At 45.3% G+C, this 24792-nt stretch overlaps 2 protein-coding genes across 3 annotated transcripts in view; one reads left to right on the top strand and one right to left on the bottom strand.

Moving 5' to 3' along the window:
* The window catches only part of P2RX7 (purinergic receptor P2X 7), a 49144-nt gene extending 36489 nt beyond the window's left edge, over window positions 1–12655 (bottom strand). Inside the window, exon 1 of the mRNA XM_047696342.1 lies at window positions 12425–12655. Coding sequence (XP_047552298.1) covers window positions 12425–12549 — 125 coding nt within the window. The 5' untranslated portion in view covers window positions 12550–12655. The remainder of the gene's footprint in view (window positions 1–12424) is intronic.
* IFT81 (intraflagellar transport 81) overlaps window positions 1–24792 on the top strand; it is a 191283-nt gene that overhangs the window by 61234 nt on the left and 105257 nt on the right. The gene's annotated exons all lie outside the window — the stretch shown is intronic.

Genomic DNA, 24792 nt, shown 5'->3' on the forward strand with positions numbered 1-24792 from the left:
ATATTGGCAATTCCATATAGTTCAACATAAGAAGTGAGTTGTGATAATTTGCCCCCAGTCTCTTCCTGGTGGATATTTAACTGGAAGTTCTGCTCAGTTTTTCTAGTTATAAACATCTTTTTTTGGTGACCATGATACAGCTTTTACTGTGTACCAAGCACTCTTTTAAGCATGTTATTAAAAATTATTATTATTATTATTTAAGATTTTATTTATTTGACAGAGAGAGAGATCACAAGTAGGCAGAGAGGCAGGCAGAGAGAGAGAGGGAAGCAGGCTCCCCTCTGAGCAAAGAGCCCGATATGGGGCTCGATCCCAGGACCCTGAGATCATGACCTGAGCCGAAAGCAGGAGGCTTAACCCACTGAGCCACCCAGGCACCCCAAGCATATGTTAATAATATGTATTAACTCGTTCAATCCTCACCTCCCCCAAAACGACCCTGTAAGGAAGGTCCTGGTATTGTCCCCACCTTATATCTGAGCAGACTGTGGTATAGACAAAGCGAGCCTCAGTTCACATAGTGCTTTGGACTGAATGTTTGTGGTTCCCTAAAGTTCAAATTTTGAAACCTAACCTCTTGTGTGATGGTAGTAGGAGGTGAGGCATTTGAGAAGTAATTAGGTCATGATGACTAAAGGGATTAATGCCCTTATAAACGAGTTTCTAGAAACTCCTTACCCCTTCTACCATGTGAGAACACAGCAAAATGATGGCTGCCTGTGAAGCAGGAAGTGCATATTCACCAGACACCTTATGTGCCAGCACCTTGATCTTAGAAATTCCCAGCCTCCGGAACTGTGAAAAGCACATTTCTGTCATTTATAAGCTACTCTGTCGGTGGTATTTTGTTATAGTGGCCCCAATAGACTAAGTCACAGAATAGCAAACACTGGCCCCATGTCTTGTACTTTTTTGGGATGCCATTATAAATGCAATGATTTTTATTAATTTTCTTTTTTACTTTCCTCGTGCTGGTGTACAGAAACACAGCTGGTTTTTATGTGTGGATCTCATACCTCCAAACTTTACTGAATTGGTTTATTAACTTTAATGGCTTTTTGTGACTTCTTTTGGATTCTCCATATATAGGATCATATTATCTGAGTGGTATTTTACTTCTTCCTTTCCAATTTGGATGGCGTGCATTTCTTTTTCTTGCCTAATTGCTCTGGCTAGAACTTTCAGTACAGTGTTGAATAGCAGCAGTGAAAACAGGCATCCTTGTCTTGTTCCTGATCTTCCGGCGGGGTAAGCCTTCAGTCTTTCACCATGGAGGTGAAATCTGTTCTCTTCAGTGCTATGCTTCATTGCCTCTCCACCCTCCTCTCTCACGTCGCCAGGCATGTCCTCGCAAAAGAATCTTTTCGCACCAAAGATAAATTTCACACCCTAAGATAAATTTCTGGGTTAAAGGATGCATACATTTTGTATTCAATTCATTTTGCCAAACCACAAAAAGTCGAACCATTTCATGCTTCCACCAGCAAAGCAAGAGTGCATGCACCACTTCTAAGAGGGCCTTGACAAAACAAGGGTGTGGTTGTGTGGGCTTGGCTGAGAGAGTAAGGGAAATGGATACCATGTTGAGGGCACATGGCCAGAGGGATTGAGGTCATTGTTTTAAAATAAAGGAAAAATACAGTAGCAGGGTATAGCCATGTGAAGACTGTCAACTAGAAAAGGGATCACGGGGCAGAACTCTAAAGGGGAGAATGACAGGGAGACGGATTTGGGCTCAATGTAAGGAAGAAATGTCTAATGGTTAGTCCCAGAAAAGAATAAGCTTTCTTTGTGGTTGCTAGTTGGTGACAGTGATGATGATGATGATGATGATGATTTTCATTTATCTCATCATCTCCCTTTCTCTGGTCTCCTTTCCATCTGCATTCTGACATCATTTCCCACCTTAAAAATAAACCCTCTCTCGACCCCACATTCTTCTCCTACCACCACCACTCAGTGCCTCTCTTCTCCTTTGTAGCCAAGTCCCTTGAAAGAGTGAGTCACCACATCCATTTCTGCAACTCCATTCACTCCTCCGCCCACTCCAGTCTGGCTCCCGCTCCACCCCTTCTCTAAAGCCTCTCTTGCCAAGTAAACAGTGACGTCATCCTTGCTATATCTGATAGACATACTACAAATCTGATCTTCCTAAAACTGTCAGCAGCATTTGACCCCGGTGACTGTGCCACCCCCTCTTCCCCTTCTTCCCTTAACTTCCTGGAATCCACATTCTCCTATCTTTGGGTCTCCATGGCCACCCCTCTGAGTATCCTTCAGGGACTTCTGTGCTCCCATCACTTAACAGCATTCAGGGCACCTGGGTGGCTCAATTGGTTGGGCCACTGCCTTCGGCTCAGGTATGATCCCGGAGTTCTGGGATCGAGTCCCGCATCGGGCTCCCAGCTCTGCAGGGAGTCTGCTTCTACCTCTGACCTTCTTCCCTCTCATGCTCTCTGCCACTCTCTCTCAAATCAATAAATGATATCTTTAAATGTTAGCATTCCTCAGGGGTTTGTTCTAAGCCCTCCTTGGCTCCTCATTTACATCTACGCTTGCTGGCCAGTTGTAGCAACTGTCATGGTTCTAGTTACCATTTATATGCTGGTGATATAAAAATCTCTATCTCTAGTTCCAGATTCACATATCTATCTATCTACTAAGCATCCAAATTTATATGTCCCATATACATGACAATGTGTATTGACAATGTATGGCCTCAGTTCTGAACTCATCTTCCACCCCAGATGGGCTCCTCCCCCCACATTTCCTATCCCACTAAGTTCTCCCACCACACATCAGTTGCCCAATCCAGAAACATTCCTTAGCATCCTTTCCCTCATTACCCCTGAACCATTCAACTGTCAAATCCTGTTTTATCTTCCTAATGCTATTCATCTATTTTTCATCTCTACCATCGTCACCTCCTCAGTCTGGGTCACCATCACCTCTCACCTAGACCACCAGGTAGCCTGAACGGTCTCCTTGCCTCCATTTGTGCTCCTGTCTCCTCCATATTCTAGGTGGTTTACTAGTAAAAGCTCGGGCTCTGGATTGAGAAGCTTGGGTTCAATCTTGGCTCTACCACTTCCTAGCTATGTGGCCGTGTGTAAGTTACTTAACCTTCCTAGGTCATTGTTTACTCTTTTGTAATAAGGATATGTTAGTATTATATTGGACAGGGTATCTGTTTCTAAACAGAATCCACTCTGCTGAGTTTGAGAAGAAATACTGTCTAGAAAAGGCAAATCTACATGGTTGAAATTTTTCATAATGAAATGTTGGTGGCAGGGTGGGGAAGACTCTCTGAGCTTTCTCAGTGTCCTCAGGATGAAGTTCAAGGCTGTTCATAATACGATCCTTGCTGGCTTCTCCAGTCCCACCTTCGCCTCCCCTTCTTGGCACCTTGCACGTCAGGCTGACGCGTGCTGCACTGTGAATAGTCCATTGAATTGGGTCCTTTCTCTTTTCAGCGCTGTGCTAAAAACCCAGGAGGGTTGGGAAGTTCCTGCCCTGGGTGGGAGGCTGGGCTGCTGTGGTGGTGCCCAGAAGCCTGTGGGTGTGTGAGAGCTGGTCCACAGAGAAGCTTTGGTTTCCAGGGTGAAATGAGAAAACCAGGATAACAAGGCAAGCTCTCCATAAAGCTAAATTTATTCATTTGAAAGGACCGTTTTTGTAGACTGGGTGCTTCCAGCTTTCTTAATGTTTTGTGTGGGCATTAATGGAGGGATGCCGATAATGGTAGTAGTCGTTTGCTTGCTTGACATAGCTAACGATGCTGTTAAGCGACAAGCTTGCCGCCCCTCAGTCTTCCTCCTGTCCGTAAAGGCATCCTCAGCCACCTGGGAACCCAGAGTCATCTTCTCCCTCCTAGCAAATCTGTCAGTTCTGCCTCCAAAACTTACTCCTGCTTTGCCCACTTCTGTCCACCTGCACTGTCCCGTTATCATCGGGGTCGCCACCTCTCTTATCTGGGCGACTCTGGTACCCTTCTCACTGCTCTCCTCCTGTCACTCTTGCCCCCCAGTGATCTGCCTTTTGTGCAGAGGCCCAAGAGCTCTTTTAGAAACAGGAATCAAATGGTTTCACTTCCCTCTGTAAATCCTGTCCCTGAGGAACAAATTCCAGCTCCTCCCTCAGTCTGGCCCTTGCCTACCTCTCCTCTGCCCTTGGTCCCTGCTCCTCCCTCCTCTCTCATCAGCTTCTGGAACATACTGCCTTCTGGCGGCTCCTTGTTTTTGCTTTCAGATATGTGCATTCACTGTTCTTTCGGTCCCTTGAGTCAGGTGGCTGGATTCTCCTCTTCCTAGAGGCAGTCTTCTCCTGAAATGGGTTTTCTCTGGACCCCTCATCTATCACATCACCCAGGGGTTCAGGGTAGGATGAGAACGTGGCAAATCTCTTCATGTTTCTATTGCCCTCAAGTGGCAGGAGCCATAGCAGGGCCATGCCTGGGTTGGATTTGCCCCTCCCCAGCCTCTGGTGTCCGCTCCCATGTCTGTGGTGGACTCACTTCCACTCAGTTGGAAAAGGCCTCACAGGTAGGTGTGTGGCAGCCCTCCCATGAAACAGGCAACCAGCCTGGACGCAGGACAATATTGTGCTTCTGTTAGCCTGAGCAGAGGTTGACTGGATAAGGGAGAAGCAGCAGTTTGAGTGGAGTGTGTTCTCCTTTTTTCTCTCAACCTTTCCTACTCTTCTGTATTCACTGGAAAAGCTTCTAAGAGGGCTGGTCTCCAGGGAGGAGGGAAATCTTCCCAAGAAAATGAAAATATCTTTTACTTCTCTGCTTAAAATCCTCCTACGGCTTCTCAACTCACTCAGAATAAAATCCAAAGAACGCAGAGTGGCCTCCACAGCTCGGAATGATCTGCCCTTCCTCCCCAACCAGGGTTATCTCTCCGGTTCACCCACTTCCTCTCATTCACTAAGTTGTTTCCTCTGCTCCAGGCACCCTGACCTCCTTGCTTGAACACCCTATCAAGTCTCTACCTCAGGGCCTTTGTACTTGCTGTTCCCTCACCAGAAACACTCTTCTAGATACTTCATGTTGTAAAGTTTCGCAGGTGAGGTAAACACACCAGGCAAGGTGGGCACAATGCAAGATTTATTAAAGGCACTCTCCGGCGAAGTTTCAGGGCTCGGGAGAAGGGGAGCCAGGAAAGTCAAGCCGGGAGGAGGTGGGCACTCTAGGGCAAGGTTCAGCTACTTGGAAAGGGGAAGTGGAGGAAGTCGCACGCACTAGGAGGGAGTTGTGGGGGGGTCTTTTATCAGGCCGGGGTAGGGCATGGGCTCACATCCATATATGGTAGGGTATTTGGTGATCGGAGGGTATGGAGTGGGGAGTCCTGATACTTCTGTTTCCTGCATAGGTATCAGGTTACCTATGGAGATGGGATCTGGGCATACATCCTTTTGGCCGGATAGTCAAGGGTTAAGGAAAGGGGTGGGGGGAGGCTGGAAGGTGGTCATTTCTATTGTTCCTCCTCCACTCCCGAGCCTGCCGACCCAACACATGTCTTGTTCCCTCCCTTCGTGCAGATCCTAGCCCAAATGTGTCTACCCAACATGCATTCACATTTGCCCATTAGCATTCTTTGTTCTCTTCTATGCTTTATTACCCTTTATCATTTATCACCATCAGATATTTAATTATGTCTTTTTTCTTTCCTTCTTCTTTTTTTTTTTTTTTTTTGGTATCATATCTCACTCTTCCACTGGCATGTAACCCCCTGAGTTGTAGGAACTTTGTTTCACTCACTGTTACAATCTCTAGATCCATCAACAGTTTCTGACTCATAGTAGATAGTCTGAAATTTATATGGGGGAATGAATGAATGATAGAAAAGGGTAAGCTTATGGGATCCTCGTTCCAGCCTCCCTCCTTGTCCTGTACTTGCCCAGGCCGACCCAGAAAGACAAAGATTGTGGTGAAGAAGGAAGAATGATCAATTGAGCAAGGGTTTAGGAGGCCTAGTACTCAGACTTTCTCAGTCTGCTAGGTAACCACTTCAGTAGTATGCTTTCTGAGTTTAGAGAATTAGATTGGTTTTGGATTTGAATCCCTTTTGAAACCCACTTTCTACCTGGATGATATTTCAGAAATTAACTCCATCTTTCATAGCTTTTCTTACCTTATCTGTGCCACAATGAAAAGAATACCTACATCCCAGTATATCAATTGAGATGATATAAATAAAGCCAGCTGGATAAGAAAGTTATTTTATTGTCACTCAGGCTTTTTCAGTTAGTTTTCCTGGGAGTATAATCATCACTATCCCATTCTTCCCACCTCATTGAGGCCAGAGGGCAAAACAGAATCATGGGTTGGAAAACCCTGTGGGATTCCCGGAGCCGATTCTCAGAGGAAATCTCTGTTGAGGATACCAGGGGCCCTGCAATTACCTGGGGCAGAGTCTCCACAGCGCAGGCGCAGGGCTGAGACAGCCAAGGATAGAGTAGCAGACTTCAGAAATCTCTGGAATTTCTGGCTTTTGGAAAGACCCTGTAATGGGTGTTTTTCCTTTACCCTACCCCCTTTCTTTTCCCATTTCTTCTGGCAACAGTATTCTTCCTAAGGTAAAGTCTATGTATGTGGTTCAGACTGGGCTCTGAGCCCCGCACCCTGTCCCTACTTCCCGCCACAGGAGTAAGCACGTGACCCAGGATTCGCCAATCAGGTGACACCTTGCCCCTAGCCATGAGGATTGATTCAGAGTGGATATGTAATTCAAGCTCTACCCACCAGAGACTTTCCTGGGACTTTATGCCAGAGCTATCAGGAAAGACTTGCCTGTTCCTCTGGAGTTACTGAGGAGATGAGTGTGGCATCTTGCTACATAGAGAGCCTATTCAAGAACAAAGTCACACAGAGCCACAATGTGGGGAGAGAGGGCCAACCCAATGGCATAGTTTGAGCTTTTAGAACCATCCATGTCTGAGGGCAGCTCCATCTCTTCCACTGTGTGGCTTGGTGCCTAACTTGAGTTAGGTCTCTGTCACTTACCATCCAGATAATTCTGACTAGCACAGGCCTACTCAGCATCCTGTCTACACACTTCTGTAACCCTGGAAGCTGGAGCCACTTGGCCCTGCCTATATCTACAGCCCTGCCTTTGATTCCAATCTGAACTTGGTCTTGAGGGACTGTGAGATGCTAAGCAGCCTCTTGTCTTATTTCTTCTAATGATAGCCCCTTCCTTGCACCCCAGTCTCAATAACTGAAGCCCTGTCTTACTTCATTATCCTGGCTCTTTGCCTTTGCAACCCTAGTATGGACAGGCTCTGAACTGAGGACGCCACAGCTAGAATCCACCACCCGCTGCTATATGTCTTGACTATTACCTGAGCCTGTCTGGACTTCCAGCCTGTGATCCATACCAGTCCTATTTGATGTAAACTACCACCCCAATCCCTGTGCACCATGGGTCTCCCCTTTTCACAAATGGCCCAGTTGCAGTTTTATCGACACAGGGCCTCACAGTACAACTTAAGGCAGCATTTCCCAAGCAGTGGTCTATGGGACTCCGTTCAGTGGGATGTAAATAGATATTCCGTTAGCATAGAGGGGAAAAAAACAAAGCTGGCAACACTTTTTCTTTAATTTCATCTTTTAAAATATAAAAAAAATGGAGTAGTATTTTACATAGGGGTCACCTTCTAAAGTCAGTACTTAAGGTAAAAATCATGTCTTGTCGGGCGCCTGAGTGGCTCAGTTGGTTGAGCCACTGCCTTTGGCTCAGGTCGTGATCCCAGAGTCCAGGGATCAAGTCCCACATTGGCCTCCCAGGTCCACGGGCAATTCTGCTTCTCTCCTCTCATGCTCTTTCTCTGTGTCTCTCTCACTTTCTCAAATAAATAAATAAAATATTTTTTAAAAAATCATGTCTTGTCAACACAAGGTTGGTAAAACCTTGAGTTGTCCACAAGGCACAGCAAACAGACCTTCTACCTTCCAACAAGTCCATCAGAGCCCATTTTCCCCCCTCCAGTTCTGGAATAAGTTGCCGTTTTTCCAGTTTTGCTCCAGGTGAAGATGAAAGAGGTGATTTATTTTAGGGGACATGTAAGGTGGAAAGTGGTATCTAGATTCATAGGTAGTGTGGCAAGATGGTTACTCTGTCGAAAGCATGTGGGAACAGACTGGCAAGGATCCCCAACTTGGGGACCCCATCTCAAGCCTTGTCCGGGACACCCATTCACTTAGTCATTGCACTGTTGAAATTGTGCTGTCTCTCCAGACTCCCATGGAACACGCATTTCTGGGTTTGAGGGAGTTAAATGTGTAGAAGATAAGATACCACCTTGTGAGAGAACAATATCATTACAAGTCGCTCTCATGAGAATCTGTTCTTATATATTGCTTTTAAGAAATCGTGTGCCAAGAATATCAGGAAATCACGTCACCTGTTTCATGGAACTGTGACGCATGATCTGTGTGTTGGGTTGGGGGCCTGGGAATGCAGGAGGAACAATAGAAATGACCGCCAGGGCCGCCATCTTCCAGTCTCCCTGCCTTCCTTAACCCTTGACTCTCCTGCCAAAGGGTGTATGCCCAGGTCACGGCTCCATAGGTAACCCGATACCTATGCAGGAAACAGAAGTATCAGGACCCCCCACCCCATACCCTCCGATCACCAAATACCCTACCATATATGGATGTGAGCCCATGCCCTGCCTTGGCCCGATAAAAGACCCCCACCGACTCCCTCCCAGTGCGACTTCTCCAACTCTGCTTTCCAGAGTCTCGGAATGTTATGCCCCAATAATGGGTCCGTGATTAAAGGAGCAAGACTGATACAAAGGGAAGGTCAAGCAAAAGCTTTATTTCGCGCCAAGCATCAAGAATCAAACTGGCCAGCCAGGGCCGCGCCTCTTACAGAGAGGGCGACCCCCCTCTCCTTTACGGACTGGCTTTTAAGGGCAAAGGCCATGCGGTTGGGCCTGGCCACGCAAAGGGGGCCAATGAAATTGTAACACACAGAGAAAACTGCACAGTGTTGCTAGGTGACCAATTGAATTACAATTTCACCTTGGTTAGGATTGGCGCCCAAAGGGCTCCCAAAGGGCGGGGCCCATACGCCTTGGTAGCTAGGGAGACAGTATGCGTCCCCCCACAGATCGGATGTCTCCACCTGGCCTGACCCATCCCTGTATCTGTGCTTTGTTACCTGAGGCTGGTTTCCAGGACTTGTTTTTAAGTAAGTCCCCTGGGGGAAGGGGAGCAGGGACAGTTTAAGGGTTAAACAACAAGGTTATTGTTTAACCTCAATGGAAGCCTCTGGCTAAAATATAAAAATATGAAATAGGTCCTTACACGAAACCTCACCTCGATGGAGGGTGCCCACCTCCTCCCGGGGCGACTTTCCTGGCTCCCCTTCTCCTGAGCCCTGAAACTTCACCGGAGAGTGCCTTTAATAAATCTTGCCTTGCGCCCACCTTGCCTGGTGTCGTGTTTACCTCGCCTGTGAAACTTGACACTATGTACTGGTGCATAAAGGAGCATTTCCTAACTATGCTCCTCGTCTTCAGTTCTATGATATCTGGCTTAAGTAATGTGTCTTATTTTAGAATTTAATATATGTGTTTATTATTTAGTGTTTGTCACATAGTAAACATATGAATCAAATTACAATAATCCTAGTAATATTATTAATAAGAAGAATTAACACTTGGTGAGGGCTTGCTGTACACCAGGTATTTTTCAAACAACTTTACATTTAGTAACTCATTTAATCCTTACAACAACCTTTGTCCCCATTTTACCGATGAGAAAACCAAGGCTCAGAGCGGTGGAGGATTATTGAATCCACCTTTCCAGACCTCAGATCCCGGGTGTGGGCCTGGTTACTTTGACAGTCAAAGGAGACAGTGCATATGAAAGTGCCTATTATGTACAAAAAGATTATTTTTTTGATTCTTTTTTTATTCAAGTATAATTAATGTAGTTTTATATTAGTTTCAGGTGTATGATATAATGATTCAACAATTCTATGCATTTCTCAGTGCTCAAGATAAGTATACTCTTAATCTCTTTTATCTGTCTCACCCATCTTTCCACTTCCCTCCCTTTTGGCTGCCACCAGTTAATCTCTGTATTTAAGAGTCTGGTTTTTTGTTTGCATCCTTTTCTTCTTTGTTCATTTGTTTCGTTTCTTAAATTCCATGCATGAGTGAAATTTAACTGACTGACTTACTTCACTTATTTCACTTAGGACCCTCTAGGCCCATCCATGGTGTTGCAAATGGCAAGATTTCAGTCTTTTTTATGACTGAGCAAAATTCCATTGTATATCTCCTACATCTTCTTCTTTTTCTTCTTTTTTTTTTTTTTTAAAGATTTTATTTATTTATTTGACAGGCAGAGATCGCAAGTAGGCAGAGAGGCAGGCAGAGAGAGAGAGGGAAGCAGGCTTTCCGCTGAGCAAAGAGCCTGATGCGGGGCTCGATCCCAGAACCCTGGGATCATGACCTGAGCTGAAGGCAGAGGCTTAACCCACTGAGCCACCCAGGTGCCCCCTCCTACATCTTCTTTATCCATTCCTTTTCAGTGGACACGGATTGCTTCCGCATCTTGGCTGTTGTAAATAATGCTGCAATAAATGTAGGGATGCACGTATCTTTTCCAAGTAGTATTTTCATTTTCTTCGGGTAAATACCCAGTAGTGAAATTACTGGATTCTATGGTAATTCTATTTTTTTTAAGTCAAAACGATTATTTTTAAAGATAGCTGCTATTTGTAGAGCTCTTACCCTATGCCAGACATGGAGAAGTGTTTGCCATGCCTTTTCTTATTTAATTATGATGATTCTATTAACAGATGCAGAAAGGGAGGCTCAGTGGGTAAGTGACCTGGCCAAGGAAACTAAGCCAGGGTTATAAAATAGGTTGCTCTAACCCTTAGCCAGTAAACTACACTGTCTGACCTTAGCGATGCAAGTTCTCACCACCACCATCATCATCATCATCACAAAGAGCAATGGGGCATTAGCCAGTAAGGAACTGTGAATTAAAACCACAATGAGAACCACTCAGTAGGATGCCCATAATTAAAAAAACCAACAAGAGCTACTGTTTGGTAAGGATGTGGAGAAACTGGAACATACGTTGCTGGTAAGAATATGAAATGGTGCAGCCGTTCCAGAAATGGGTGGTTACTTAAAATGTTGAAAATAAATTTACTGAATGATCTTTCAGTTTCACTTCTAGGTGCAATGCCCAAGAAGACTGAAAACATGTTCATGCCAACACGCATACACCCGTATTCATAGCAGCATTGTCCATTATCCATAATAGCCCCAAACTGGAAACAACCCAGATGTCCACCCCCTCCAAGAAAGGTCCATCCAGACAATGGAATATTACTTGGCCATACAGAGGAAGGAAATAGAGATACATGTTTCAACATGAATGCACCTTGCAAACATGATGCAGAGTCAAAGAAGCTAGACAGAAAGGACCACATAGTGCACAATTCCATTTCTATGACATGTCCAGAATAGGCCAATCCCAGAGACAGGGTGAATCAGTGGGTCACCAGAGCTACAGGGGAGCAGAAGGATTGGGAGTGATGGCTCAGGGCTATGGAGTTTATTTTTGAGGTGATGAAAATATTCTAGACTTGATTGTGGTGATGGTTGCACAAGTCTGAATATACTAAAACCCACTAAATTGTACACTTCATTTATTTTTATAAAGATTTATTTATTTATCTGAGAAAGAGATCGAGTTCGCGAGCAGGGGTAGGGGCAAAGGGAGAAGGAGAGCGTAGAGCTGATAAGCCTAGAGCTGATGTGGAGCTCAGTCCCACAACCTTGGGATCATGACCCGAGCCAAAATCAAGAGTTGGACACTCAACCGACTCAGCCACCCAGACTCCCCTAATTTGTTCCCTTTAAATGAGTGAGTTGTGTAGTCTGTGAATTATATCTCAATAAGCTGTTAAGAAACAGACACGAAAAAGAGCAAGGGGGGCCTTCCTGACACTAGAAAGGATCTAAAGTTACATTGACAAGTCTAGTCCTATTCCTCCCCTCAGCAGTGATGACTCAGACAGATGCCAGGATTATCACCAGGTAGGCCCTGAATCCTTGCCTCCTCCCTTGGAATCCAGGGTGTTGCCCTGTTTCCTACTTTCCCCAGGCATGCCCTGCCCAGCTCACCCTGGCAGGCCTGGGGCAAAACCCAAAGTGTGGCTTTGTCTCTCGTGGCTTCTTTCGGCCGCCGACTGGCACTGTTTCCTCCCGCCTGCAGCTGCTTCCCCACTACCCCAACCCCCTCCCGCCCCAGCTTGTTATGAGGGAAAAAGTCTCAGATTTAAAACCATGAGGAATTCACGATGTGCACCAGAAGCTGCACCTTGGGGACTTTGGGGCTGTCAACCGCTGCAGACACTTGGGGTCATCCCCACACCCCACTCACCTGATGTAAGAAAAGACCAGCAGGTACAGGATCCACTTAATGCTGCCATAATTCACGCTCTGGATCCGGAGGACCTTGTTTGTCTCATACTGGAAAATGCATTTCCAGTTGCAGCAGGCTGACATGGTGAGAGGCTCACTCTCCACCAGGGTCTGGACGAGGGCTCAACACCCCCAGACCAGCCACAGCAGGTCCACCAGCAACAGGAAAATGAGACACTCTGATTCTTAGCCGCCGCCTTTAAGTTTGAGTTCCTCCAATGACGGCAGAGTGGGGGCGGGCCCTGGCAGCTGCCCCAGATGTGGCTGGGGATAAACAAGAGAAGCGAAGTCCTACAAGCCTGGCTGGCAGATGACCCTGCTCCAGCCGGCCTCCCCCAGATGCCTGCACAAAGATGGTGTTCAAAGGAAGGGCATTTTTAGCATTCTCCCTTATCCCCTTTTCCCTTTCACTTTTTTGGAGTCCTTTCAGTTGGGGGAGAGGGGCAGGCCTTCAAATGTCAGGAGACCCAGTGCTTCCATTGTGCCTTAGTAAAAGGCCTAGATCTTTCTATTGCCTCAAGGCCTACTCATAGACTGACTGATTCATTTCTACAACCCTTTAGTTCAACCCCAGATGTCTATGAATGCAGGGTGAATGAAGGTCTTCCTCTTCTCCCTCTCCACGTTTCCTCCACAGCACTCTGGTCTGTTGGTGATGGGGGGAATCAGAATTGCTGGGGCTGGGGCAGGGGAGGACTTTATTTCTATGCTGGATATTTCTTGCGTGACCATTGAGATCTGCTCTCTGCGCTGCCCCCATTTATGCCCATGACCTAGGCCAATCAGCCTAAGACCGTCAGAAACAAACTTGCCATTCAGCAAAATTAGGTTTACTGACTATTTCAGTGAGAAAGAGCTCGTGCCAGAGGAACTACCATCAAAGGGACAGAGTATCGTAGGGTTACGGGCGATGGTGGAGTCTTGATTAAATTTGAAAGCAGATTTTGATAAGCTCAAAACAAAGCAGGTTTCTAAAGAAGAGTCAACCTCAGATCTGGATTGCAACGTGGACCCAGGGCTCTGCTTCCTTGTCAGTAATCAAGCTAAGATAGCTGTTGAACGTTGTGCCTAGAAACCCTTTATCTGAACCTCTGGTCCAAAGGTGCAAATTGAGGCCACTTTTGTGTGGCAAAAGTGGAATATTTCATTCTTACTGAGGCAATTTCCAATAGCAGATTTTCTGATAGTCTATGAATTTAGAGGATGACGTTTCTCAAGAAGAAAGCAACAGTGAGAGGCACCTGAGTGGTTCAGTTGGTTGGGCGTCTGTCTTCGGCTCAGGTCATGATCCTGGGGTTCTGGGATCGAGCCCTGCATTAGGCTCCTTGCTCAGCAGGAAGTCTGCTTCTCCTTCTGCCTGCTGCTCCCCCTGCTTGCGCGCTCTCTCTCTCTCACTCTCGTTCTATCTCAAATAAATAAATAAAATCTTAAAAGGAAAAAAAAAGAAAGCAGCAATGACAAAAAAGATGAGGGAAAGTAGTGTTATCATTTTACAGATACAGTGAAATACTGTTTCCTATTATTTTTGTAGCTTTCTTTATCCATTTCTGCTCTTCCAGCCTGTTAAGTGGCCAAGGTATTTTTACTTTTGCAGTCCGAGTTAAATTTTACTTTCTCACTCAGGTGAACTGTATCAGGAGCTACCTTACCTCCTGGCTGTCAGTTCAGGATGCCAGAGAGCAGGAGGAAGGTGTGATTGAACGCAAATTTTCTTGGCCCTTCTCGCAAGTGCACATGGTAGGGCTCCTAGCCTTTCTGCTGAACTCATACACTGATCCCTCATGCTCTTCCCTCTGCTTCCTCAGCCCTCTGTCTACTATTTCTCCCATGACCGCTTCCCGGATACTGTTCTTAATAAGCTTACCAGTGAGTTCTCAGTTGCCATATTTAGTGATAGCTTTTATTCCTTATTCTCTTTGACCTTTTGGACCAACACCATGTATCACCTCTTGAGCAGTTTCTTCCCTTGATTTCCGTGGCTCCCCTGGGTCCCTTCTTCTAGTTTCTCATCTTTTTTCAAAAAAGATTTTATTTATTTATTTATTTATTTATTTAAGAGAAGGAGACAGAGCATGTGCTCGAGAGAGCGCACAAGTGGGGGGAAGGGCAGAGGGAGAAGCGGGCTCCCCACTGAGCAGGGAGCCCAGCGGTCCCGAGGCTGGATCCCAGGACCCTGGAATCATGACCTGAGCCGCAGGCAGATGCTTACCTGACTGAGCCACCCAGGCACCCCTAGTTTCTCATATTTACCTCTGTGACTCTTTATCTTATCTTTCTATGACTCTTCTCCTTTTATATGTCAGTTCTAGCAAATTCTGTCTCAGCATTTTTCATATTTCTATCAGTCATGACAAGACAGGTTATGTTGCAATAACAAACAGCCCCCAAATCATGGCTTAAGAACCACAGATCACCCTAGGGGCGCTGATTATCCTAGTCACTTGGAAAACAAAACTAATGGAACAGCCACTATCTTGAACTCTTGAATGAGAAATCTGGCAGGTCTTACAGTGGCAGTTAAATACTCTGAACTTGGGGCACCTGGGTGGCTCAGTTGGTTAAACATTCGACTTTTGGTTTCAGCTCAGGTCATGATCTCAAGGTCCTGGGGTAGAGCCCTGGGTGGGGCTCTGTGCTCAACCAGGAGTCTGCTGGAGATTCTATCCCTCTCTCTCGTCCTCTGCTCCTCCCCCTATCCCTCATGTGCACACGCATGCACTTGTGGGCTCTATCTCTTTAAAATAAATAAATAAATCCTTTAAAAAAAGATTTTATTTATTTGTTAGACAGAGAACACAGCAAGGGAAGCTGTAGGCAGAGGGAGAAGCAGGCTCGCTGCTAAGCAGGGAGCCCGATGTTGGACCCCATCCCAGGACCTGAGCTGAAAGCAGACGCTTGACCTACTGAGCCACCCAGGTATCCCTAAATAAATATAACTTAATAGAAAATACTCTGTTAACCATTTATATGTCTTCTTTGCAGAATTGTCTGTTCATGCCTTCTGCCCATTTTTTGACTTGATTATTTGTTTTTTTGGGTGTTGAGTTTGAGAAGTTCTTTATAGATCTTAGTTACCAGCCCTTTATCTATAATGTCATTTGCGAATATCTTATCCCATTCCCTCGGTTGCCTTTCAGTTTTGTTGACTTTTTCCTTTGCTATGCAGAAGCCTTTTATCTTGATGAAGTCCCAACAGTTCATTTTTGCTTGTTTCCCTTGCCTTTGGAGATGTATCATGAAAGAAGTTGTTGTGGTTGATGTCAGAGAGGTTCCTTCCTGTGTTCTCCTCTAGGATTTTGATAGATTCCTATCTCACATTGAGGTCTTTCATTCAACTCAAAAGTTTATCTTTGTGTGGTGTAAGACTGGTGATCTGTATTAAGGAGGGCATGTGTTGTAATGAGTATTGGGTGTTATATGCAAATAATGATTCATGAAACACTGCATCAAAAGCTAATGATGTACTGTATGGTGACTAACATAGCATAAAAAAAAAATACTCTGACCTAGAAATGGTGCACTCCCTTTTGCCTCCAACTCATTGGTGAGAACTAGTCACTTGGCCCCAACTAACCACCAGGGAACCTGGAAATGCAGTCTCACCATATATCCCTCTCTGTGCCCAGAAACAGAAGAAGCAGACATATTTGGTAAATAGCACTAGTAACTTGCATTTTCTCCCTGGGAAATTTCATCCACACACACATTCTTTTAAGAATCACCAAATGCTGAAAGAAGAGGGGATGGAAAGAGGAGTACATGTTTAACTACACATGGAGTATAGCTGGAAATAGGCCTACCACATAATCTGGGGACCAAGTGCAAAATGAAAATGTGGGGTTTCTCATTCAAAATTAAGAAATTCAAGATGGCAACAGCAAAGCATTAAATCAAGCTCAGGTCCCTTCTACATGTGGGTCCTTATGTAAGTGCATGAGTCCCATGTCCATGAAGCTGGCTGTTTCTGGAAGGATGTATAAGATGGCCTCTGGGGAGAGAACAGGGGGATTTGTCAGTGTTTGCCAAGCAATTTATTTATCACCTTTCTATGAAGTTTTTCTACCATACTCATGCATTACTTTTTTAAAATCACTGGTAGATTTTAAAAATCTGTATCTTCAGACCAAATCTGCCCTCTGAGCTCCATGCCTGTATAGTCTGTGAACCTCCAGACCTAAAAATCCCATAGATATTTAAAAATCACATCTTCAGAATGGCATACTTCCCCACAAAATAAGAGTGCATGTAGGGACTGATTCGAGGGAGAGAGTAGAGACACAATGTGGACTACTTTTCCTTTAAGATCAGCTTGAGGGTGATTTTTAATAGGAGGTGTAGTTGTCAAGGGAAGATTGGGGGAGTGGATAGTTAAGATGGAAATACTTGAGTCATTCAGAGTTGTTCAAAGTGGAATGTCAGGAATAGTGGTTCCTGTTTCTTTGTTAGGTAGGAAGTCGAGTCATGAATAGAATTGGTCTTGGGGACTTAGGTAAATTTCTCTTCTAAGGAATGTGTGTGTGTGTGTGTGTGTGTTTCTGGTTACAGGTCAGAAAATCAAGTGACTTTCTTTAGCAGAAACGGTAGTTTTTTGAGGAAACACTGTTGGCTTACAGAACTCAAGTGCAGGAAACATGGTAAGAACTTATTTACAGGAAAACTAAAATGTCCTGCCCTGAGGTGGCTCTTTCGGTTTGTTTGAAGCTGTGTGGTCCCGCCTCTGTCTGTCTGTCTCCAGCCACTGTGCATTTCCCTAAACACAGGATTTCTTTGCTCCTCTGGGGGCATGTCACCAAACAAGGCCATCATGGCATCCACATTAGGTGGCCACAGTTCACGTCAGACCCCAGACCAACTGCTTAATTCCAGAGTCCCAGAGAAGTGAATCTGATTGGTTTAGTTATCTGTCTCTGTCCCAGTCACCTAAGGCTGTGGGCAGGGTCACAGAAGAAACCTGGGGTCAGGGGCCTGCTGGGGTGAAGGGATAGAAGGAGGTGGAAGGGGGTCGGGGAGGAGAGGGGAGGGGTGGAGGGGGGAGGTGTGAAGGGCGGACGTGAGGGAAGGAAGGAAGGAAAGAAAGTAAGGAAGGGGAGAAAGAAGTACGACTCTCCGGGAGTAGAGGCTCCTAGGCTGGGAGACTCAGATTAAATAATCTGCTCTTCAGGTGGGACAACCCTGAGGCAGTCTAGGCAGTTTCCCAGAGGTCCCTGGTGGGATTGAGTCCCAGATGCCTACAGCAGTGACCAGTTCTTCAATACTTGCTGTATTGGCTGTCTTCCCTCCCTGTCTCACTTCCCCACTGCCCTTCCTGGCCTCACCTCCCAAATGAACTACTTGCCCCTGAATCCTTGCTTCAGGGCCCACTTTGGGGAAGCTCAGTCTCTTTCAACCTCTTGTGGCTGCTTGCTGTTAAGGAGTCAGGAATTTACCCCGAGAGCAATCGGTGGGTCTGTAAGCAGAGTGGTGGCATGACCTCATTTACACTTCAGTAAAATCACTCGGGCTGCACCACGGAAAGTGGATAGAAGGGGCACGGAAAGTGGATAGAAGGCAGGGAGGGGATCTGCCCAGGGAGGGGGTATAGTGACATGGAGGGGGACTGATGGTGGATCTCCAAAGGATCCAACACAAAGGGGACTAAGAGGCATCAAGGAAGGAGAGGAAAACACAGAAAGAGTGTGTGCCCAGGAGCCAAAGGAAAGCGTTCCGGAATAAGCCAGTGACAACAGGAAATAGTAAGAGGGATATAAAGCTGTGTGATTCAAGGCCCCTGGTGAGGAGACTGACAGATAAGCTAATGGAACAAATGGAGTCAAGTATTGAATGCAAACGTAGGTGCGTACTTAGCAAATGACAAGAGCATTTATTTTTTTATTTTTTTATTTTTTTAAAGATTTTATTTATTTATTTGACAGAGAGAGATCACAAGCAGGCAGAGAGGCAGGCAGAGAGACAGGAGGAAGCAGGCTCCCTGCTGAGCAGAAAGCCCGATGCGGGGCTCGAACCCAGGACCTGGGATCATGACCTGAGCCGAAGGCAGCGACCCAACCCACTGAGCCACCCAGGCGCCCGACAAGAGCATTTAAAATCAATGGAGAGAAAGTACTCCAAATGTGCTCTCAGAGCAACTGGCTAGACATTTAGAGGAGGTTGGTGGAGGCAGGAGGGTGTGGTATCCTAACTTTCTAGATTTCAAAAGATGTGTAACTGTTTGAAATGTGATAGAATGATCAAAAGTAAGCAAAATCAGCTACACAAAGGGACATGCAAGTCAACGTCCTGTTTGTGTTTGTGGTGTGCACATTTTGCATTTTGGTAGAGAATCCAAACAAAGATAACTGGATGCCCCCCTCTTCTTTAAAAAAAAAAAAAAAAAAAAAAAAAAAAAGGGACGCCTGGGTGGCTCAGTTGGTTAAGCAGCTGCCTTCGGCTCAGGTCATGATCCCGGCGTCCTGGGATCGAGTCCCACATTGGGCTCCTTGCTTGGCGGGGAGCCTGCTTCTCCCTCTGCCTCTGCCTGCCATTCTGTCTGCCTGTGCTCGCTCTCTCTCACTCTCTCTCTGACAAATAAATAAAAAAAATATAAAAAAAAAAGATTGACTTATTTATTTTAGGAGAGAGAGAGAGAGAGCCTGTGTGTGGGAGGAGCAGAGGAAGAGAATCTCAAGCAGACTTTTGGCTGAGTGAGGAGCCTGCCACAGCAGGGTCAGTCTCATGACCTTGAGATCATGACGTGAGCTGAAACCAAGAGTTGGTCGCTCAGCCAACTGAGCCACCCAGGTGTGCCTGGATGCCCTTTGAAATAACTCAGCTGACACAACACTTTCTCCTGGCTGCTGGTTGGTTCTTCCTTCAAACTCTGTGTCGGTGTCAATATCACTGTGAATTTTCAGTAAAGGTACTATGATAGGAGCCTCATACCCGCTTCAGGAGTACAATATTTGAGCCAGGAAGTCACTGTGGTTTCTTTCGGCAACTGGAGCTATAAAATAAAGCATGTCAAGTGATCTTCCCCCCCTCTGTATTTCTCCATGGCTGTTTCTCGTGAACATGCCTTTCTGGTCCTCTCTCCCTTCCCTCTCATCATCTAATTCAGAATTCTTATAATAAGTTGGTCAAGAGACTACTCCTTAGGGATGTCACAGAGGCAGGAGAGAGTCCAGTGCTCTGGTATTCAAAACAGTTTTTCTTTGAATTACACTAACCAGTCTGCCTAACTAACCACATGTGGCCATTGAAATTTAAGTTAATTAAAATTGAATGGAATTTAAAATTCAGTTCTTCATTTGTGCTCACCATATTTCATGTGCTCAATAGCCACATGTGGCTTATACTGTTAGGGCCAATTTAACGTTAAAACCTGTTAAACCCCTAGGGCCTACCTGGGCCTACTTAGCCATAGTGACTCCGTGTTGCCTAGGTAGCCATTTTGTTGTTTAATAAATGCCTCAGCAGTTACTGATATCGGTTACGGGTAACCGTTGCTAAAACACACACCTAAAATAAGGCCAGACAGGTAAAAGACATCCAAACAGCCAAAGCCATATACATAGAGGTCTGCAGTTGTGCCCTATAAAAACTAGCCTGTAAGACTAAGGTGGGGGGTCGCTCTCTTCGGAGGTGGCCCTGGCCAGTCAGTCCGACTTCTAATGCTTGGCATAGAATAAGGCTTTGCATAACTTTCACTTTGTCTCAGTCTTGTTCCTTTGATAACGGACCCAACAATACTATGTCGGACAGTGAAGATACAGAATATGTACACCATTGTAGAAAGTTCTATTGAACAGCCCTGCTGACTAAATCTGTGGGGTAGAAGAAAAGGTGAATACAGTAGCAGCTAAATGAGGAAGGTAAGGGCTGGCCCAGTCAGATGGCATCCATTTTCTGTGTGAAATAAGAAGCAGATGTGCCTGAGGAGAGAGAAAGACAAGTCAGAGGGGTGGGAAGTTTGATGAGAGAGAAGAAGAATCAAAACAGTTGCTATGGTGAACAGAAGAGCCAACAGGGAAAACAGGAATTCCAGTGTGGAACTGAGAATTAAAAACCATGAATTGGTTATTGCAACATCTATGTGACTGACATAATAGGAGCCTGGGGCCTTCCCACCTACAGGACTCACCTCCCACCTCCACATCTGGGGACCCATCAGGTCTCCCCAGGTGGTTCAAATAGTTTTAGAATTTGTAATCATTGGCATCTACCATGTCTATTTTGGTCTTTTACATTTGTTCCTGAAACAGTGTGAGTGAAGCTACATCTCTGCCTCTTCTTACCCCTAAGTCACACTTTCCTGAGGCTCCTCTCTCTTGCCAGCCCCACAACACAGAGCAGAAAGCTTTTCTTTGCCTCCCAGTTCAACCCAGGCACTGGGAATGACTGGCTCACTCAATTTATTCTGGGTAAATTTGCTCTATACGTCTCATGAATTCTGGATTTCTTTTAATCCCAGAATCTCCCCTTCCCTCCACTCCATCCAAGCCCAATACACACACCCTCCTTGGAACTTTAAAAATCTATTTCCTGATCAGGACAGTTGGCCACTTCAGGTAATAACTGGGTCTTCAACCCTTAACACAGAGGGGATGGGTGGGAAAAACTGGGGATTTCCTTCTAATGGTGGATGACAGAGAAGTGTCTGAGGATTGGAGAGGACCAAGGACCCATTGCTCTCTCTGTCAGTCTTAGCAGAACAAATATGAAAATAGAAGAGAAGGAAATTTACATTGATCCAGGGCTGAGCTTTTGCTGGAAGTTGAGAATTACGTTTTTAAAGGAGATTTTTTTCTGAAGGTAACAGAATACCAGACTCAAACGGGCCTAAATATAAAAGAAATTATTTCCTCATATATAGGGAGGGAAATTTTAGAAGGAGTTGACTTAGTGGCTTGAAAACATGACCAAGGATCCAGGTTCTTATTCTGTCTGTTTACACTGTCTTGTTAGTTCATCCTCAGAAAGAAAGATAATCAATTCTTCTGTCTCTTTGATGGGAAAATCTTTCCCCAAGTCCCTTTCTCCTCACCTCACTCTACTCTCTAGTGCTAGAAGTGAGTCACACACCTGATCCTCCCCTGGAAAGAGAGCAGAAATGACTATGACCAACCAGCTTGGACCCATCATCTGGGTTGGAGTGGATGTTGGGCAGTCACCCATAATGTCTGCTACTCAAGCACTTGCAAGAAAGTGGCTAAGATGAGGACCGGGGGGCTCCTGAGTGGCTCAGTTGGTTGAATGTCTGACTCTTGATTTCAGCTCAGGTCATGATCTCAGTATCATGGAACTGAGCCCTGCGTTGGGCTCTTCACTCGGTAGGGAGTCTTCTGGAGATTCTTTCTCTCCCTCTCCCTATACTTCTCTACCCCACTCCACCTACAAGTGCTTCTCTCTCTCTCTCTCTCTCTCAAATAAATAAGTCTAAAAATAAAATGAAATGAGGACCAGGAAATTTCTGCTGGATAAGGAAAGAAGTGAAGGAAGGAGGGTCCTGAGAAGGATAAAGTAGAGGAGTTCTGGAGTTCAAAGAACTGCTAAGCCTGAAATAACTCAGATCAGAGGATACAGCCGGTGGCCGGAGAAATGGAAGACTTCAAAGGAAGATTTGTTCTAGGAGAAACTGATGTCCAGGACATGGTCAAAGGATGTGGCGGCTAGAGTAGAGGGAAGGCAAAGTTCGGTGAAGTGAGGAGAGGGACAAGAGCCAAGGGGCCAGGAGGTTGACCAGGTGTTGGGTCATCTTACAAACATTAAAGTCCTCAGCATGGTGGGAGGAACTGGAGTGGGGAGGATGGATGAGCTAGATACCAAAGTCATCAAAGAATAAGGATTGATTGATTGATTGATTAGTAGACATCAGCAATGAAAAGGCATAGAAAGTGGTTCAGTCAGATGCCATGAGACTCAGAGTTAACTCAAGACAGACCATCATGGATCTGGAACTAGAGGTTGGGAGTATGGAGGACACCAGGAGAGTGGGGAAAGGATTAACATCCTCTGGGGAGGGCTTCAAGGACTCTTAGTGGGGAGCTGGGTTGTACTTGGGGCAGGAAGTAGAAGGCACTCTGTGTGCTGAGGTCATGACATAAAAAAGAGAAGAGCATGCCCTCCACTCTTCTCTTTCCCCTTCTCACAGGCTGGAATGAAACCCAGAGGTGAGCCATCTTTGACACAGAGTATCAGAAATCATACTCCTCACCCACTATTCAATACAGAAGCAAGTCCAAAATAACTATTTCCAAGTGTCAGTTAATCCCCAGAACTTATCAGTTTTTGAGGATTTAGCAGACATTCAATGGTCCACTCAAAATCCATTCTCTTTTTCTTTATTAACAGCATTCCCAATTTTGTTCATGTTTCAAACCATCAGGAAAGATAACCCTATGCCCAACTCAGGGGTATCATGTTAATCCCATTCTACCTATAGGAGTGGGTACAAAAGCCCATTATGGCCCCTGAAACATGAGGTAAAGTGTTTTAGGGATCTTCTGAAGAAGGAGGTCATTCCTAAGAGACATGAGAAGAGACGGCCTTTCTAATGTGACATGCTCAGGATGGCAGGGAAAAACAAGGGAAAGAACTTGGCTAGAGCCACTGGGTTAACTACTTCTGGAGCCACCCTACCTGGGACTTCTTTTTTAATACATATTGTTTAAGTCATTTTAACTGGGCTTTCTTTAACTCATACCCAAAGCATACCAATGTAAGAAACATTGCTGGGGAGCCCTTGTGAAGTTCACTGGAAGGCTTGCGAACAACATCTCTAAAAGCTCCCAACAGGCAGGGATATAGCATATTGGTATCACAGGGAACAGCATCCCTGAAGTCCAGAGACAAGCAAGGACCTAAATGCCAAGAGGCAGACATTCCTGGGTGCTGGCAGGTGTCTTAGGTCCATCACGCTGGCAGGCCACCTCCTCTGTCATCTTTTCCTTGGTGTCCTTGCCCTGGCAGCTCATGGTAATGGGTCGTGGAATATGCTGTTGGATGTGGCTCAGGTACCTGCTACCTTGTATACCCGAAGCCTCTATTTCCTTCCCTTTCCTCGTTCCCTGTGACAGTTCCACCAGCTTCTCTTTAATCCAACCAGCACAAGAGATGCTCTCACTCAAATGATGGATGGGTTGACTACCTCTAACTTTCCAAAACCCAAAAACTTTTTTAAAGATTGTGGTAAAATAAATATAGCATAATTTTTTTTACCATTTTAGCCATTTTTAAGTGTACAGTTCAGTGGCATTAAGTACATTCCCATATGTGTGCGTCACTATCATCTGTCTAATACCCTCTCATCACCTCTAACTGAAACTCTGTCCTCATTAAACACTGACGCCCCCGTTCTCTCCTCCCACCCCCTGGAAACTACTTTCTGTCTCTATGAACTGGACTGCTCTAGGTCCCTATCTAATTGGGAGTCATACAATATTTGTCCTTTTGTATCTGGCTTATTTCACTCGACATCATGTCTTTCAGGTTCATCCATATTGTAACGTGTGTCAGGATTTCCTTCCTTTTTAAGGCTGAATAATGTTCTTATTGTGTGAATAGAACACATTGTGTTTATCCATTTGTTCATGATGGACACTTAGGTTGTTTCCACTTTTTTGGCTCTTGTGAATAATGCAAGTACAAACATGGTTGCACAAATTTCTGTTCATATCCCTGTTTTCAGTTCTTTGGGGGAATATAGCCAGAAGTGGAATTGGTGGGTCATATTCTAATTCTGTGTAGTGCTTTGAGGAACCGAGTTTATTTATTTGCTTACTTACTTATTTAAAAAAAAATTTGCTTTTAACCTACCGAGATATCCATGTGATTGACAGCTTCTCCTTCTTAACTCAAAAGCTAAATACAGGGGCACCTGGCTGGCTCAGTTGGTGGAGCTTGAACTCTTGATCTCTGGGTTGCAAATTTGAGCCCCACATTGGTTGTAGAGATTACTAAAAAAATAAAATGTTTTTTAAAAAGGTGAATATATCACTCATGGAAGGGGAAGTGCCTTCTTTGTATTAGTGAGTCACCATCTCTGTCATTAAAGCAGAGATTAAAAACCATTTGTTTAATGGCAGCAAGGCATTCAGATCCAGAGACTAGAGGAAGAAAGGAGAATAAAGTTGTGCTGAGAAGGTGGAAATTTAGGACGTGAAACAAAAAGCAGGAGCAGAGAGATCGAGGGAAGGCAAAGAGGAGGTGGGGGCCGGCCTGGGGCATGAAGACCCACCAGCGCTATGGGTCCCTAGAGTGATCCAGAATAGAGAATTTCTCCTTGGTTCTGGACTCCCAAGAGGCCTGACCCAGTTACAATTTCTCTTCTTGGGTTTTTTTTTTTTTTTTTCC

Source organism: Lutra lutra, chromosome 12 (genome assembly GCF_902655055.1).
Source record: "Lutra lutra chromosome 12, mLutLut1.2, whole genome shotgun sequence".
Lineage (NCBI taxonomy): Eukaryota > Metazoa > Chordata > Mammalia > Carnivora > Mustelidae > Lutra > Lutra lutra.